Consider the following 19002-nt stretch of genomic DNA (forward strand, 5'->3'; position numbering starts at 1 on the left):
TGGTTTGGCACTTTATGGTAAAAGCAGACACCGACACAAAATCCTATTAAATATCCGATATGAATTGAGGCTGACTGAATCTTTTTCCTAACTTCTGGTGTGTACGGGCTGAGCAATATGACAATGAACGCGGCGTATGACCTCATGCGCGAGGGGGAGGGGAGGCTGCAGCGGCGCTCTGAACTACATTACCCACAATTCCGTCCGCGCGTCAGCAGCAACGGCGAGGATGTTGCGATATCGCGGGCAGCCAAAGATTGCTGTGGTTGCAGAGATTAGGCTGCTGGGTTGAAACCTCTGCCGAATGTTTTGGTAGATGTCAAATTATATGGTTTCTCATTACCGCTGCAACAGACGGAGTCTTTAGTTTGCTGTCGCCTCTGCGCGTGAATGTGTTATTAAACGGCTGCCTCGCGCTAACGCGCTAGCTTACTAAAATCACAGCTTTAATGTAAATGGGAGCAATTAAATATCTGGACAGGCAGCTATGTGCCGTCTAACGGTCGCTTCACTTGACTGAGGATGGAAAGATCTTTTCGGGGAACGCTATCACACAAGTTAGACGTCGGATACATCGCCCTCGGAGACACTATCTTCAGAGGATAACCTGGATAACCTTACACGAAATGTCATAGCGCGTAAGCAGCTAGCACTTAGCTAGCTTGGTAACGGCTACGCGAGATGGAGAAGGACCTTGTGTTATCAGCAGCAGCAGCCGACCATGAACAGCTCCATGGATAGCTAAAGAAATACTTTCTCCGGAGATGCTTTAGCCTCCTGGGTGGTGTAATTCACTTACATAATAGCGAGTCGCGACCGCTCGAGCTATCACCAACTGGCCCGTTTTTTTGCAAGCAAATGGGACATTTGCCACCAGAAATCTGTGTTGTCTCAACATTATAAGTGACAAAGGCATCGCTGCACGTTTCAAGGCTGCAAATAAGACTTGCTCGAAGCGTCGAATTCTTCAGGTTTACAATCTGACCTGCGTTATATATCAGTGCAATAATTCAGTGCACGGGAATCAAGCACTTTATCAGTGTGTACGTCTGCGATTGAAGCCGCAAATACTCCTGTCAATTCGCCGACATGAGGAAGTTCTTCGACTCTCGTCGGGAGTTGGTGAGCTCTGGGCCTGGTTCTGGAGGCGGCAGCTCTGGGTCCAGTCATGCAGGCGGAAATTTCATTGGCAGAGCCTTCACCGTCGGGCGGCACCAAGTTACTGTCGAGGAGATCATTGCTGAAGGTGAGAAGGGTTTGTTTGTTTTCCCCACTTCTAGTTTCATGCATGTTGAAGCCAGAGTATGATGTGTGTCCTGCAAGACACATGAATGACTCACATGGCAGAGCAGGGATGCACCCTAATGGCATCCCCACAGGAGTTATGCAGCTTTGCATCTATGTATCTTAGAAACATGAATGCAAAAAAGAGGCCTACTGCTTTCTCTCAGCTGTACTCTGACTAACAGTTTCCAGTTCACTGTTTTCTGATTCAGAAGTGTGATTCATGCAGTTGGAGACCTACCTAGTGCCGGACAGCGGTTGTTATTTTTTTTTTGAATGAATAATTGAGGGTTTAGTTTACAATGAAAGCTGTTGTTAACACATGATTGTTGTATTTCTTTATACATATTATTGGTGGCAGAATACTGATGCTGAATTAGTGGCTTGAGTATTCATCATTTTAAACTTAGGGTCACAACATCATTTTGTTACTCCTGCATTTCTATTTGTAGTGTTTTGAGTGAATAGAATAGTGTCATGTATACAAATGAAAGAAGACAATTTTGCGGTGACGCACTTGCTTCTGTACATTTCTTAACTGTATTGACTATCGATTGAACATGAGCTTCTAATATTACTAACCACATGGTGTGGTTAATTACGTCTCCTTTACAGTATTATTAAGATTGATGCAAACCCTCTGCCGCAATCTGCACTCATGTTCATGGGTATCTCTTGCCAATGTATTCTGCTACTGTGTCATACATTAGCATTTCATTCGTGTCAAGTTGAGGATGCAGTATAAGCTGCGATGTCTGCCTGAAATTGATGACTCTGTCACAACTAGACTCTGCAAAGTGAATTTGTGATCTGAGCTATACCAGATGGTTTGGCCTCGATGTAGGCCTCTACGTAAAACCCTGCAGCAATGACATGACTAATACATAACACTATAAGGCTGCACCATTTGTTCCTGATTGTCCGTATTGACGTAAGACTACATGGACACAGATTACAACAGTTATGACAGTAATTGAGTGCAAAAATGAGCATATCTGCTACATTTCCAAAATTCTGATGCACTGAGAAATGTTGTGATGCGTTCATCTTGCATTTTGCGTTGTATTGATTGTAATGTAATCATCTTGCCATGTGATATGTCTGTCATCCCTTTTGAGGACTGACTGTTTAATTTGCTCTCTTTCTCAATCCTGCAGGTGGCTTTGCAATCGTGTTCCTTGTGCGAACAAATCAAGGGGTGCGTTGCGCTCTGAAGAGGATGTATGTCAACAATGAGCATGATCTGCAGGTGTGCAAGTGCGAGATTCAAATAATGGTGAGTGGTTGAATTTAAATATTTCTGCTCGTTCTCCCTCTGAGCTCATGTGATTATTCTATAAGACACCACTGTATGAATGCAACTACAAAACTACACTCAAATTGTACCTGACAAATGCAATAAATCCACACATGTAAATTTAATGTACATGAGGATCACATGCTGATAAAACGGAAGACTATCCCTGTATTACCTGACCCCTTGACATGGTAAAAATGGCAGAAATTATATTTATTTAGTGTATAATAGACATGTATATCATGGGGGGTCACCACAATATGTAGATATTCAATCAGAAGTCTTAGAGAGTTATTTTTGAAACATTCTTTTCTAGCTGGATTCCTGTATTAAGTTAGCTCACACAAAGGTTTTTTTTCTTCTCTGTCTGAAAAGCACTACTCAGGAAGGAAGGAAGGAAGCCAGCAATAGACGGTCATTTCCAAAAAATGGCTGATTATATAAACATTGGACAGAATCACATACAGTACATTCTAACAACTAAGGTCCTAGTTTTGCTTTTGAAACCAACGCTGACTGGCTCTAAAATTTGCTTTAAAGATAATCTCTGGTGTGTCATTCTTCTCCATCACATGACATGTTTTATTTACCTCGCTATCTAATTCATTCTCTCTCATTCCCTTGTGCTCTCTCTCTCACACACGCACGCACACAGACACAGACCCATTGACTGACTGACAGACAGACAGACAGACAGTGCATCACCTCAGGAGCAGTACATGACTTTTTTTCCAGATTACCTAATAGGCTTCAGATTTTCAACTTTCTATTCCAGCTCCATCTGCAGGTTATCCCCTCCAACTGCATCTCTAAACGATAATCAGATAGAATTAAATGATGTATGATATTAAAATCATGTCACTATGAAATTCTTCCACCGACTTTACAGGTCACGTTGTCTGTCTTTGCAACAGCTTTACAGTGCTTTTTTTTATTATTACAATGTGCTTTTTGGTTCACATTGTATGAACAGTGGTTTGTTAACACTCTTGAATCCGTGTCTGTGTTCTTGTAGAAAGACCTTGTCGGTCACAAGAATATTGTTGGTTACCTGGACTCCAGTATTACGGCTATGGGATCCAGAGATGTGTGGGAGGTCCTCATACTGATGGACTACTGCAAGGGTGAGTGCTGAAAGGGAAATGTGCTTCAAATACTCAAGGAATTTGAATTTGGGTAGAAGTTTTAGAAGGTTTTGATCAACATTTGTGTTTTAAAAGAAGATCACACCCAAGTTAATTTAGCTTCAGTCATATACCAGTGACGCGGTCTCCCTGTTTGTGGCGCTGTATAATTTAATATTCTTTTTGCAGGCGGACAGGTGGTGAATTTGATGAATCAGAGGCTGCAGACCGGCTTCACTGAGGCGGAGGTGCTGCAGATCTTCTGTGACACCTGCGATGCTGTTTCTCGCCTGCACCAGCGCAAGACACCCATCATCCACAGAGACCTTAAGGTGACACATTTTGCCATTGTTCTCCTGTAAAATGCTCTGCAGGGTAGAGGAGATTGTCAGTTGTCAAATGCCTTTCTATTTCTGCAGCGCAGTCAACTGCAGTGTGCTTGTCGCATCCTATTTAAGTTTCTGTCACTCTGTTAATTTAATTCACACAAAATTTATTGCAGTTCAGATTTTTTGATTTACAAAGAAAAAAATGTATAGTTTGCAGTGTGTGAAAAGTGTTTTGGAGCATCATAAAAGGAAAAGGCCAATTTTGACTTGAATCCTAAAGACTTGACCTCACTTTTTGTATTCATCATTATCTCAGTTTACTTGTTGCGGGAGGCAGGAAACCCCTGTGTTTAATTTGCCTAAATGGATCAGTTACTGCACCGCCTCCTAACCGGGTCCTTTCATGTTAAACCTCCATGTTGCTTTACGTGACTGTGTGTCAGTCTCATCTCTTGTATTTTTCCAGGTGGAGAATATCCTCCTGCATGACAAGGGTCATTATGTGCTGTGTGACTTTGGCAGCGCCACTAACAAGTTCCAGAGCCCGCAGACTGAAGGAGTGGCCGTTGTGGAGGAAGAGATCAAGAAGTTTGTGCCTCTTTTCGTCTGCTTTGGCGATATTTGCAGCTCTCATTCATTAACACTCCTTTTAGTCATGGCTGCACAGAAACTGTCTGCAGTTTTTCATTCAGAAGCAGATTCATCATTTTACAGACTAATTGAATCTCTCACATCATACTTCAAATAGACTGCAGGGTTCTGCACAGCACTCGGCTTTGTTTGGTCCAAAATTAAATTTGCAATGCATAAAATCGCTACTTAATTTACATTTGTGTGCATCTATGAGCCCCTAATAATGTGAAGGCCACAATAAATACTGTTAGTTTTCTGACTGATTTTGTCCTCCTTTATACTTGTTAATTTGTCCATGTCTCCTTTCAGGTACACCACTTTATCATATCGTGCTCCTGAGATGGTGAATCTCTACAATAACAAGATCATCACCACCAAAGCAGATGTCTGGGTGAGTGATGAGGAAAAACTTCTGTGTTAATCATAGAGCAGTAAACACATACACTGTATATCTATATGGTTACAGTATGTTTCACAGTTAAATCCAAATTGGACATGATGGGCCATAATAATATTAAACCTGTTGATTTGTTAAGTAGCAGATGTATTTTTTAGAAGTTGCTAATTGAATACATACTTTTTAACATCGTATCCGCTCGTATTTAGAGAGGGAAAGGTATTTGTTGTGTGACTTACTGTATGTTATTGATATTCTTTATTAACCCTCTCTGTTGTTTGTTTGGTGTGACGGGGCGTACATGTTATCTTCTCCAGGCGCTGGGCTGTTTGCTCTACAAAGTGTGCTTCTTCACTCTGCCCTTTGGTGAAAGCCAGGTGGCGATCTGCGATGGCAGTTTCACCATTCCAGACAACTCACGCTACTCTTATGATCTTCACTGCCTCATTCGTTAGTCCTTCTTAAACATTAATTCATGTTTTTCCAAAGGCATGCACTTGTGTATGAAAATTTCTGACTTTTAAAACTCTCCACTCTCCGAGTCACACTGTCTTGTTTCTTTATGGTGTTTTTTCAGGGTACATGCTGGAGCCAGACACAGACAAAAGGCCAGATATCTACCAGGTGTCCTTCTTTGCTTTTAAACTAGCTCAGCGGACCTGTCCTGTCCAGAATGTGAAGGTCAGTGTCTCTCAGCACCTACGTCAGCTGAAATATTTGTAAATGCTTGACTTTCTCTTGTCTGGAATTGATTTCCATGTCGTATCAGTGGAATCAGCTATGTGCTATCTGCCTGATCAACCGGTTGTGGGAGAAAAATCTGCACTAATCAATCAGTTTTAATTAGTGAAAAAAACGTGTTGATGATATTCTTCATTATTGAACAACTGCAAGAATTTTGGAAGTTTTCATTGATAATGCTGTCTTTTGGCAATTCAATTTCTTTAAAGATTTTGCCTTTTTCTTTCTATAATCCAGAATTCTCCAATTCCTTCTAAACTTCCCGAGCCAATCAAAGCGAGTGAGGCTGCAGCAGCAAAGAAGAACCAGGCTAAACCCAGGCAAGCATGACCTGCTTACATGGTGTCACCATTAAAGCTGTCGTAACATGACATTTTGTGGAAGTAATTGGACACAATCAGCTTTGATACTCATTAAATAATTATGTTAACACTATTTGCCATGATTACCAAAAAGGCCAACATGCTCCCTTTGTTGCCAGACTGACTGATCCAATTCCCACCACTGAAACCTCCATCACCCCTCGCCAGAGGCCCAAAGCAGCCCATACCCAGCCCGCGGCTGGCATCCTACCCATCCAGCCTGCTGCTCTCACCCCTCGTAAGCGGGCTAATCTCCCAGGTGGTGCAGCTCAGCCTGTGGGTATGTACAGCACTCCGTCCTTATTCTCATATTCGTTGTAGGGTAAAGAAACTGAGCTCTTGAATAAATATGTGCATAGATACAGAAATCTTTTGTGCACACACAGAATACCGCAGTTCTCAACAGGAAGTATGCAAGTTAACACTTGTGCAATCCAACCACATCTGTATATGTATTAAGATTGACATGTTTCTCTGCGTTTCCTGAGTAATTTGTCATCTCTGCTCTTTTTAACATCCCATAGGAGTCAGCTTAAACCTCTCTCAGCCAGCTGCAGCTCTGCAGTCACAGAAGGCACAGCCTTCAGTTCCGCCGCTCGTCCAGTCACAAAACAATTCAAGTCAGGCCGTGGCTCCACAGAAGCAGGTACATACTGACCAATTCCTCTGAACAGACATGGGAGCCTTTTACAGGTGCAAATGAATACAAATTCTATACGAAAATGACAGAAGCAAGCTTGAGTAAAGTACAATGCGTGTTTGGCTGTTTGTGTCAGGGTTGGCATGAATAGATCTTCACATGAGTGTTGTTTGTTTATTGAATTAGCACTTTGACAGAAAACTAAATGCAACAGTTTTTATAATTGTCCTTCATCAAGTTAAATGGGTGTAAATATCAGGATTTGATGCTTCACTCTGTTTTGAATCATTATAAATTGAAACTTGTGGGAGTTTTAGATCTTGCTCTTCTTGTTTGTTCTACTAAAACAAGCAATTTCAACATAACCATAGGCTCTTGGGAATTGTGATGGGCATATTACAGGAAAGAAATTAATAGTAAGAATAAACGGATAATGAAAATGTGCATATCTATCAGTCATGCACAAATATAAATTCATAGCTGCTCACAGGACCTGGAACAATAATCTAGTTAGGATGATTTGTAACTTAATGAGTGACAACTGGTTCTGTCTTTGTGTGACAGCAGGTGCAGCCAGCCGCATCTACAGGAGCAGAGACTACCACAGCAGCAGCAGTCGTGTCACCAGCGACCAAGGCTGACGTTCAACAGCAAGCACAGCCAATAGTCCAGCAACAGACCACACCTCCCTCTGTGGTGAGCGCCACCTCCCAGCAGTCGGCTCAGACTCCATCGAGCCCGGCTCCACCTCAACGCCCAGCTCGGCGCAAGCAGCCCGTGGCTCAGCAGCCCGCGGCTCAGCAGCCCGCAGCTCAGCAGCCCGCGGCTCAGCAACCCGCGGCTCAGCAGCCAGCGGCTCAACCTTCACCCAGCAAACCGGCCTCTGGTCAGACGCCTGTATCTCAGCAGCAGCAGCAGCAGCAGCAGCAGCAGCAGCAGATAACTCAGCCATCAGAGGCCCAGGCTCAGCCCGCTGCCACTGAGATCAGCCCAAAACCTGTTGAGACGGTAAGCAGCCTTCTGCTCACCGTCCACCTTCAAACAACGCTGAACGTCATCATCACTGTAGAGCTGTCGGAATAGATTTAGATATATATTTTTTGACAGTAATGGTTTAAATGGCATGGTCTGGAGCTTTCTTTATTCACATGTATTGTTTACATTGTTCCTTATACACAACAATAGTGTCGTAGTATGTATTACCTCTATTTGTGAACTTTCAAATAATTGTGCCCCCTTTTCTGTTTTTCTTTGGTCTGAGACTTTTCGCCTTCAATATTTGTGGCTGTGAAAAGTCAATAACATGGCTTGTGGACACTTATGTCTAACAATTAAACACTTGGCTGTGAGACTTTCTGTGACATGTGAGGACCTCTATGGGCTATGTCTTGATCGTGTTTTTCTTCCCCTCCATGCCCTTCTCGATCAGACCCCACCTGCTTCTCCAAAGACAACTGAAGAGCGAGGCCACCAACGCACCCCAAGTGACGCCACAGCGAGCGGCGTTGCTGGAGTTCCAGGGAGCAACTCCTCAGTGCAGCCTCAAGGAGCTGCTGAAGAAGCTGCCCTCGACCAGTACGTTGCACGTGTACTGGCATAAACCTAAAGAGTAGTTCAAATCCAAGTCGCCTAGGAAGTTTATTTATAATATTTTGTGTGTATTTCCATTCGTAGATCACTTGCATCTCAACCCAGCACCGCCCAGCTTGTTGAGCTCGATTTTGGTGGTGCAGATCAGAGCCAAAACAAAGATGGACCCCCTGTTGTTGCGGCCGGCGATGCCACCATCACCCCCACATGGAACCCTTTTGACGATGACAACTTTTCCAACCTCACTGCAGAGGAATTCAAAACTGAGGACAAAAAGCCCACTGGTACTATTATGAGTAAAACCATGTACAGTACTATGAATATAGGTAGTATATTTAATATGTTGTAAACTGTTAATAACTGTGATTTTCCTTTTTTCAGACCTACCTTCAGAAATTGAGCCATCGTCCTCAGAGGAGTTGATACCCGGCCTGCAGGCCTCCTCTGTGGATAATACACTCCAAGATACTGGTATGTCACATTGGTTGCCTTTTAGGTCAATTTCAAATGTATTGTTCTTCTTCAAGGGCTTGAACCCATGAACCCCCACAGTACCTTCACATACTCACACCGTTTCTACAAAAAAAATATTAAAAACTAACAAAATGTAAAAATATTTCATAAAAAGCGAAAACTTTATGTGCAACAGCTACATTTTCCTTCTTATGTAATGGTTCTATCTAAAAAACTGTACTATTTAATTTATTATACAATAAGTGTGATGAAGCTTGAAGCACTTAATGAATGCAAGTATTGGGTCTGGAACAAACAAATACACAATAGGACACCAACTAGGTGCTAGTTGTGGAGGCATTTTTAGGTCTTTTTAAACATTTGTCATTATTTCCGTATCTTGGGGGACAGATGGGACATGACCTCGCTGTCCTCCACAGCACAAAGCGCTTGTTGAGACAATTCTTTGGCAAGGTAGCTCAGACAGAGATTTACAGTAAAGATATCTTGCTAAGTTGTTCCCCACTTCCATACCCACTGTTGTACTAATGCATTTTACTACTTTAGTCTGGAGGAATATAATGTAATGTAAACCTGTTAATGCACCCGATCCATTAATCTGATGGTTTTAAGAAGCTTTCAAAAGCAAGCTGCCAATTGTGCATCACGTAAATAAAATAAATGGGTTTGGTCAGAATGACGGAAATGCAACAATTTAATGACATTACTCTCATGATATTAATGTAAAGAGTTCTGATAGCACTGCTGCTGTACTGAGCAAATGTAGCCACTGATTTATTCATTCTTTTAAATGTTTTTTATAACTACAAAGATACTGTCATACTACTGTTGCTTAGGGTCTCACATAGTCTGGAAATATTCGAGAGAGCTCATAAAGTTTAATTTGGTGTGGTGGAGTGATACAAATGCACTCAACTAATTGTTTTGTTTTTATGTAGACATGTAAGTTTAAAAACTAGATGTAAGGCACTCATAGTCTTTCTTTTTAATACCAGCTACAGATAACAGAGGCTCACTTGGCATTAATAGTTATAATTGCCTAAAATATGAAATACCTAAGCCAAGTTTGTAATGAAACATACAAAGAAAAAACAATATTCTTCCTCTCATAATACATTTTTAGACTCATTGTTGGGCTTCGTAATGGATTATAAGGCTTTGCTGTAAATCACTGCTTCTGTCTCCTAGTTGAAAAACCATCAACCATTCTAGATGTGGAGTCAGGAGCCTCACTGTTGGTTGTCCCGGATCCTTTTGGTATCCTCGATCTGTCAGATGCTCCAGGTAAAAATCTCTCTCCATGGATCCATATTACACACAAATACGCCTTTTAGTATGGTCAAATTATTTATATACAGTATATTATATAGATTGTCCTCATTTATAGTAAGTAAAATGAAAAAAAATATAAAAGATGTTTGAAACGGCTGATATTGTTATTGCATTTTGCTCAAATACATTTGCTTTATTGTGTCGTGATTCTTCATTGCCTTCAGAGAAGCTGATTGAAGGACTCAAATCTCCAGACACATCTTCACTCATGCTTCCCGACCTCTTGTCATTGTCCGATCCCTTCGGTGGCTCCGTGGAAGATTCTGCAAAAGGTGTGCATGCACCGTTTCAAGCAGGCATGTATTTTGTTATGAACATCTGAAAAGGTCTTCAAGTCTTACAACTTTGTAACTAGTAGCAGTGAAATCAGAGGGTTAGCACACTATTTAATTAAACTTTACCCTCTTTCCCGTCTACCATTGTCTTCGTAGACCCTCTCACCACAGACGACGCTCTCCTGGGCTGCTCTCTGATCTCCGGTCCGTCCGCCCCTCCAGCAGCGAGCAGTGCCACGTCCTCCGTCTCTTCTGCTCCCACCTCCGCTGCTTCTGCTTTGGATGATTTCAGTCTGTTGTCTGGAGACTGTGCACAGCCTGTAGCAGGTAAGCTGTAAGACCCTGAAGACTCTTCAATGTAGGATGTCTCCACTTGCTTCTTGAAAGTCCCTGTATAGTTTTAAAATAGTACCACAGCTCTGTGTACTATTACATAGAACTGACGTTACTGTTTCATGCAAAGATTTGATTGTTCTGCATAGAAACAAGTTCTCTGTCGATTATAGACGGATAGATGACGGTATTCCAATGAATCAATGCAAAGATAAGACGTTGTCATAAGATTACTTTATTATTTCATGCAGCAAGCTGAAATTTTCAAACACTTGAGTTTTCATCGTCTGAACAAATTCATCTAACAGTCTGTCTGTTATGAGATAACTTCATATATGTTCTACATTAAATGCGAGTACGTCATTCTAAACGTTATATAGAGTACAATAGAGTGATGGTTCTGCTTACGTCTGTTTCACATTAATACAAATATGTTTTCTTTAAATAGCAGAGTGCTTCTTTTAATGTGTGTCCCACATTGAGAGCTCCACAGCTGTGGTTCAGTTAAAGGTTCTTGGCTGATAAATGGAGGCATTTGACTGTTGTTGACAGCGCCAACTCTGAATCACCTGATTGTGTTCACCAGCTGCATGATCCTAATGACTGCTGCTCCCTCATAATATCTCATCAAACAGGCTTTGTACCACTGGAGAGCTTCCAAAATGATTTTGAAGTAACTGCTGATTTTATGAAAATGTTTATCATGGTGATGAAGGTATTGAGTCTTATTGTTTTGGGCCTGAACAATTTTTCGATAAAGCATCTACTCTGCATTCACCTTTTTATTAAACCACAACGCTCCTTTTCTCAAATGTTCCACTCGCGCACTGCCATGATTGTGCTTTCCTTTTACAACCCACCTTTCTTTTGTCCCCTGCAGACTCGTCTCTCCTCATCTTAGACTTTGAACCCCAGCAGGCCGCTGCAGAGGGAGGACCCGAGGACGAGTTTGATCCGATTCCCGTCGTAGGCCGAAAGAACTCCCAAGGTAAGTCTTTACATTCTCCACCTGGTGCGTCACATAGGTCTTTAGGATTAAAGACACAGTGATTGGCTCTTTCTGAGGTTTCCCTCAGTTGCATGCTCATTGGCTAAATAATAAATGAAGTCGTGAAACCTACTGATAACAGGATCAGGTGCCTGCACTATTTTTGCATCCTCAAAATGTTTTAAAACCAGTGGAGGTAAATGGGTAAATTCTGCCCTCTCCCTTTTTCTCTCTTTCTCTCTCTCTCCCCCTCCTTGACTGCTCTGTGTGCTTAACGTGACTCCCGCTCCTCTGCTTCTCCCCCCTCCTCCCTCTGTTTGCCTGTATTCGTCTCGCCTTCCCCTCCCTTGTCTCTCCGGCCAGTTTCAGGAGGCCACTCGCGCAGTAACAGTGGCGGCTCTGAATCCAGCCTGCCCAGCTTGGCCCGCCCCATGCTGCTGGTGGACCAGCTCATCGACTTGTAGGCGGCTCCCCCCCCCCCGTAGAAGCTATAACACTGGATTATAGACTGTCATAGCATAACAGCAATCAACACTGTTGTCATAGCTAGATCCCTGCACCCCTCCCGCCCCCTCCGGCTGTCATCTCCATTCTAGTTCCAGTAGAAACGTCCTCCGCCTTTCAGCGCGTCTTCATACCTGTCCTCTCCGCCGTATCAATTGCATTATCTGGCTTCTCCTCAGCTCTCATCTCTCACCCACATTTTCTCTTTGTTGTAGTCTCATGTATCGTCCATTGGGTTAAAAAGTGGCCAGTACACTAACATCATCCTTTCTAAACATTAACCATAACATCTCTCTGTCAATCAGGATGTATTATTACAATGCAGTTTGTTTGAGCAATATTGCATTATGTCTAATAGCAAACAATAGAAGATCATTGTTGTAATGTGCAATAGGCATAGTTATAAGTGGTTGTAGTTTATTATCGTGCACAAGTGAAATTGTTGTCGTTTGCCTTTTTAAATTCTCCTCCCCAGATTTTATTTGCACATTTTAAAGTAGGAATCATAGAAAAGCTGAATGACCATTTGTTCAGATGCGGTCAGTTTATTTCTTCTATAAAAGGGAAGCTTAGTCATGTAGCCCGATTTGCACAGTAGCATCAATGTTACCTCCGTCTTTGGATTGAATATCTTCAACAACTTAAAGCTCCATAGATGAGAATGAAAAATCCAAACCTGGAAACGAAACGTCCGTAACCACCTGAGTCATCGTGATAAACGGCGCCAGAAAATAATCCGTGTTGGAGAAAGTATATCAGCGTCACTCTAGACAAGTAAATGATGTCTTTACAGACACACTTTTTAAATGAGGACCCGTTCTCATTCGCTGCTGTTTTGATTTCATCCTTGGGGCAAGCAATATGTCGTTTGAGAATTAAATGACAAATCAGGTTCATTTAGCAGTGTTTATAGCGGTATGCCATATCAATAGAAAATGCATGAAATCATGAAAATTATTTGAAAAATAAGCAGTAATAGTAAACAGTAGAAATGCAGTAGTTTTTATCTAGAGCGAGACCATTCATGACTATTCAGGTAAATTTTTGGCACCAACAGAAACAGTCTAATATGGCATTAAAAATAATATTTTCACTCACTCGCACTTTTTTTATTTTTTATCAAGCATTCATTCCACATTGTGCAATCCTTCCTACATTCCTGCCATTTGTTCACTCCTAATTTATGTAAATAGATATCTGCGACCCCTGCAGGCTCTTTTCCCGACCATAGAGATGGTTATTCTTCCCATGTAAATATTAAGTCATTGTCATGAAGCTTTACTTGTGGAAAACATATTGCTTTACTTGTGAAATCTCTCATATATCCATATATATATATATATATATATATATATATATATATATATATATATATATATATATATATATATATATATATATATATATATATATATATATATGAGACATTGTTTTCCTGTTAATAAATGTTAATATGAATAGAGTGTTAGAGAATGAATGTAAAAAATGAATATTAGTCTTTAATAAAAAATATCTATGATTCTGACACCATAATCACTGAATAATAATGAAGAATACTATATAAATATTTCATTCCTCTTTGTGGAATTGTGTGTTGAGAAAGTTTTTTTTTCTTGGTTATATCTATTCAACTATTGTCAGTAAATTAAAATCCTAGTCTTTGTTCAACCTGGAGATTCACTACCTTTGTGAAAAGAAAGCCTGTGCTTTGTTTGTTTACACGGACAGATGAAGGATTATATTTTTATTCAAAACCGTTTTCTGGAAAGCGGGAGCTTAACCTTGAACCTTAGTCCTGTTTCATTTCATCTCTAAACTAGAACCTTTTCGGGAACTTGTACTTTGTAAAGCTTTGTTTTGCTTTACCTGCTTTAGTGATCACATGATTCATATCAAAAAGCATGGCAGTGTTGTTGAATGTTATGTTCATGTGTGTTGGTATACAGTGTTATGATAAGTATGTATGTGTGCGTGCGTGTGTGTGTGTGCGTGTGTGTGCGTGTGTGTGTGGAGTCAGATTTGTTGGATGTGTTTTCCAGTAGCCCACTTGTGTTGTTGTTTTCTGCAAATATGGCGACGATTGCGTCGTCATTCAAATCTTTTCTGAAAGCACAGACTCCCCCCCCCCCCTAAATTCTCTCAGGAAGTCCGAGCTACATCTGAGAGTTGGATACGTTTTGGCCTCCTGCTCCCCAGTGGAAGTCTGCGCTCCACTTTACAGTTGAGACAATTTGTCTGATGGGTAAATGTGAGAGGGGCTCTGTGAAGGTTGAATCTGGAGATACAACACTGAGCATTGAGTCAGCTGGGCAGGGTTTGAAATGAAGCTCCAATCAGCAATATATACATTTCTGAAGGATCAAACTTAATTATTTGGCATGCATGAGAAAGGGAAGACTGCCTTTTTTCATCTTGTCATATTAGGAAGTGATTGTTTTGAGATTTACTTACAGTCCCTTCTGGAGGTGAGACATTTTGTGATTTGGTTTTGAAGAACAAGAAATGTTACAAATCTTAATTGGTTTGCACTTGCTAGTTCGGGAAATTCCACTTGCACAAGTGTAATATCTAATAAATCACCTCAAAACTGAATGTCCGAATTCAGAATCTAAAATAGTGCCAAAATCATGGAGTACATGTGTTGTTCTTGGATGATAAAAAGTCACGATCATAAATTTAAACCTCTTTTTTTTGTCCCATTTCAATGTCATTCCTTAACCCCTCAGATTTTGAGTTTTTTTTGTGTAGAACTCTTGAGTTACATCTTTTTCTGGCATCCTCTGGTCTTTGAAAGAACGTTGATAAAAACTGAAAGTGGCTAGTTTCAAAGCATCAGTCTTTTAGCTGTATTTACTGTAGGTGCTGCATGTGCAACAAAAGGCTTACATACGTTTTTAATCATCCTCTTTATGATCCTCGCTCTGAACAACATGTGCAGTTACTGTTTGAACCTATGCAACTCCCGAGCTTTCTCCCTGTAGCCGCCAGTGTGCTGTTGTAACCGGTGAAGCCGAGCAGGTAGTGAGATTATGATTAGTCCTCGATGTGAAACAGAAGCCCCTCATTGTCTCTGTTGTTTTGCCGCAAATGAAAGCTGTCGATTTATCTGATACTATTGAGTGTTTTGAGACTCGTCTTGTCTTTATGGCCCAAACCTGCATCAGAGCTGTGGTATCGTGTGCTCCTTCTATTTTTGTGAGATAATTAAAGAATTATAAAAGGGATGGCAAATAAAATACAAATGTGAATGTCAATGTGTTGAGTATTGATTGTAAGATGGTCTTTGTGGTCCAGGATAGTGGTTGAAGTAACGCAACAAAAGTACACTCACGCAAATTACTGCATTTATAGTGTTTTGTCAGTAAGAGAAAAAATGTCAGCAGTATAAATATTTTGCCCATTTTGAGTAAGTTTGGTAAATTCTGATTCTGAAGATTCAGCATTATTTGCTGCGACGAGCGCTCCTAAATCTCAGATGACGTGTCAGCGGTTTAAGTTGCATTCTGGGTAATGTAGGCCCCATGCTTTAACAAGAAAAAAGACAATATCTCTGGTTTTGCTGCATACATTTTTAAAGTACTTTGGGTGAGATGCTCAGGGCTTAATTACCTTTTTGTGATTTCTTAATTTTATATTTAATTGTGTGATGCACTAATCAAATTCTTATTCTGCTCATATAGCAGGTTAATTCAACTCAGGTAAGACCTTCATGCCCCATTAAAATGTCCATTTATTTTTGTTTACCTTCTAAGAGGCTGTTATTTTTCACTTGGCTAAGTGTAAATAAGTGGGTTAGGATGATTTCTGACCAACAAATCAGACAATATCATCTTATTGCAGGTAGTTTGTCTCCAGCCAACACTTGTGAATATTTTTTTAAACTTTTATATGTTCCAATCAGTACATATCTTGTTTACAAATCTTGAATACCCAAATTCAAAAGGTATAAAAATTATCTTGTTTTTGTGAAGAAAAAAAATGATATTGACCAATATATCATGGAACTCTGAAATATCTATCGGCCTGAAAGATTGAGTACCTGGCGTGCAATTTACAATCATTTAGGCTTGCAGGTGAAGAATATGTGATTTAAATTATTTTTTTTTAAAGTTCACTAAAATTCAACTCTGTTTTCCGGTGCCAAGTTTAAGTTGTCCAGATAAACATATAACAGAACACAACTTTACTGTCCACCAGTGTTAAATTGCCTTGCCACACATGTAAAGAATTCAAATGTAACCCCTGTGCCTACGTTTCTGTGGTTAATATCATAGATGGCAAAATATGTCTTTGAGATTCAGAGTTCGGCAAAGCTTTCATGCGTCTTCATATCTGACCCCTCTCTCGTGTTTTCCACATACAGACCTGCAGAGGGAGCTAAACAGTAATGTGCTACCAGCTGCTCAGGCTGAGGCGTCTGTGCAGCCCACTGAGGAGAAGCAAAGGCTGAGGATCCAGCAGAGGACTGCTGCATGTCTCTATAATAAACACATGTTGCCATCAGATGAGAGGAGCATACAACATACAATACCAGCTTCTTCCACTAGCCTGCCGCTTACACCCGTCAACCAAGTATCCCAGTTCCAGGCCCCAAACAGTCCAGTCTGCTCTGATGTCTTCCAGTTGGCCCCTTTTAAACCAGGAAAAGAAAGCAAGATGGCGCTCATCAGCTCCTCCTCTTCTCCATCTCAACCCGCTGATGTTTTCCTCCATGCACCGTTTGGAAAGAGGCGGGAAACCACCAACGCTGATGCTGCGAACACGTGCGTATTAAAGTCTGGTACACAGCGTCGCCTGCTCCCAGGATCCTCTCCTCCCGGTCCTCTGTCTCTTGGTGTTCGGGCCCCTCCTCTGCGCACGGAGACGCCTCTGCTCCAGCAGCCGGTGGCGGTGCACCGGGTCGTCTCCAGGATCGGTCAGCAGGCCGCCGTGGGGTCGGTAGCGGTGGGTCCGCTGCATTCCTGGACCATCGGGGGAAGACCTCTGGAAGACCCCTTCACTGGTGCACCTTTCCAGCCAAGATGCTCCCAGGGGAAACCTTGATTATATAAACATCGCTGAATATAAGCAGTTCAGTCGCAGTATTACCAACATTTCTAATGTGCTTTAACTTTTGTCATTATTACTGCAGTATTAAAACAAATAAATTATACTTTTACCAATTATGTACTTGTTTAAGATAAATGTTCTACCTCAGTCATGTGACTTGCTTTCAGTCTGAGCACAACAGTGCATCATTCAGCACGAGCACATTGTGAACTCGGACTAAGATGTTTCTAAGATGACCATGAAGGAATTAAACTGAATTTAGGATATCAAAAAGGGTTTCGTCATTTTGGCCAGCTGAATAACAGTTTTATTCAAATACTGAGTAAAAGCATTAAGTGTGTTTTCTAATTGAAAATCTGGGTGTTGTACTGAGACCTTTACAGACGTTACCATTTGCTGTAATACTTCACAGCCTCTTTTCTCGTTGTTTTCCTTATGTTTACACTTAGATTCTGGATTGTGCCTTTTTAATCCCAGTTGTATTGTTTTCCCCAGATGGTTGCAGGTCGTTGGTCAATATTCAACACAAATGCTGCAAAACATACCAAACGTTCTGCTATAAGCCAAAGCAACCATTGGAAATGAAATGTAGTGGTGTGAAATGTTTTTCAGACACTTGAAGGACAAATATATTCATGCAGTTATTATTTGCATATTAACGAGTGAAAGCACGGTATACTCTTCATAGAGATACACAATACTCTTCATAGAGATACACAATACTCTTCATAGAGATACAGAAAATCCCAAATGGCTGGTCAGTATCAGCTGGACTGGAACCAGTATGTTAAGTTTCTGAAGGTTTAAATGAGGTTCTGCTCAATTCACCTGCTTAATAATTGTTCCCATGTTAGTGCTGCCATTTCCCAACAGACTGCACCAGTGTTATTGGACCTTTAGAGTCTTGAAATGATTTCTTGTCTGCTAATGTTGTTTGTCTTTGCTCGTTTGTTCTCTGTGTTCTAAATGAAACATATGTCTGTTGTTAAAAGATGACAGATCAGAAGGGATTCTCAAGAAAATACCAGCATCGCCTCCACCGAGCCAGCTTTGTCGTAGGATTCTCTCAAAGTAATGAGATTTGAAATAAGGCTTCTAGTTTTGCGTCATACTTTTTGTAAACCATGCTGCCTCGCCGTGCAAAGTATTTGTATGTTCCTATATTATCTGGCTATTAATACCAGACCAAAGAAAATGTCATCAGTGAATACTTAGCTGATTTAATAAAGGTCTGTAAACATCATGACATCCTGGTCTTTCTGCTTGTTCCTCATTGCTGAAGTTTAATGTTAAAGGATCCAGCCGTTCATGGGACATTATGTCCAATGCCTGTTAAAATGTTAATGTTAATGCCACTTTTTAAGAAGAGATCAGCAGTGCCTTGATGATGCTAAGATGTTGTTTAATGTCTTAAGCGTATTGCAAGAGTTGCTGATGTTGACTTTATGAGTCCCTATACGCAGCAGGATGTTTTTGTTTAAGTGTTGCTGTTTAATCTAACAGGGAGGCCAAAAGTAGTCGCTCAAGGAAGGTTTGTAGCTCATCTTCATTTAAATGTTTCCACATTATACAGATTTACCGAAATGTACTGTAAACCCATGCCTGCTTTGTCCGATTGAGCCCCCAATAAACCAGCACTAAAACATGCAA

The 19002-nt window shown here is 41.0% G+C and overlaps 1 protein-coding gene across 4 annotated transcripts; it reads left to right on the forward strand.

Moving 5' to 3' along the window:
- Positions 1-227: 227 nt before the first annotated feature.
- LOC137783477 (AP2-associated protein kinase 1-like) lies at positions 228-17468 on the forward strand. Of its 4 annotated transcripts, none has more exons than XM_068573434.1 (20): positions 228-1246; positions 2442-2560; positions 3597-3705; positions 3895-4037; positions 4501-4622; positions 4977-5058; positions 5382-5514; positions 5642-5745; positions 6043-6125; positions 6287-6447; positions 6692-6813; positions 7372-7815; positions 8237-8382; positions 8482-8681; positions 8779-8868; positions 10060-10155; positions 10368-10499; positions 10635-10805; positions 11692-11799; positions 16667-17468. In XM_068573434.1, exons 1-20 carry the CDS (start codon positions 1090-1092, stop codon positions 17344-17346), a joined length of 3402 nt encoding a protein of 1133 aa, XP_068429535.1. In that variant the 5' UTR covers positions 228-1089; the 3' UTR covers positions 17347-17468. The 4 variants fall into 4 exon arrangements, with proteins under 4 accessions (XP_068429535.1, XP_068429537.1, XP_068429536.1 ...); XM_068573436.1 differs by having other exon boundaries at positions 10368-10475; XM_068573435.1 differs by having other exon boundaries at positions 7375-7815.
- The last annotated feature ends 1534 nt before the right edge of the window (positions 17469-19002 follow it).

Source organism: Clinocottus analis, unplaced genomic scaffold (assembly GCF_023055335.1).
Source record: "Clinocottus analis isolate CAN_PGR_092001 unplaced genomic scaffold, fCliAna1.0.p SCAF_13, whole genome shotgun sequence".
NCBI classification, from domain to species: domain Eukaryota; kingdom Metazoa; phylum Chordata; class Actinopteri; order Perciformes; family Cottidae; genus Clinocottus; species Clinocottus analis.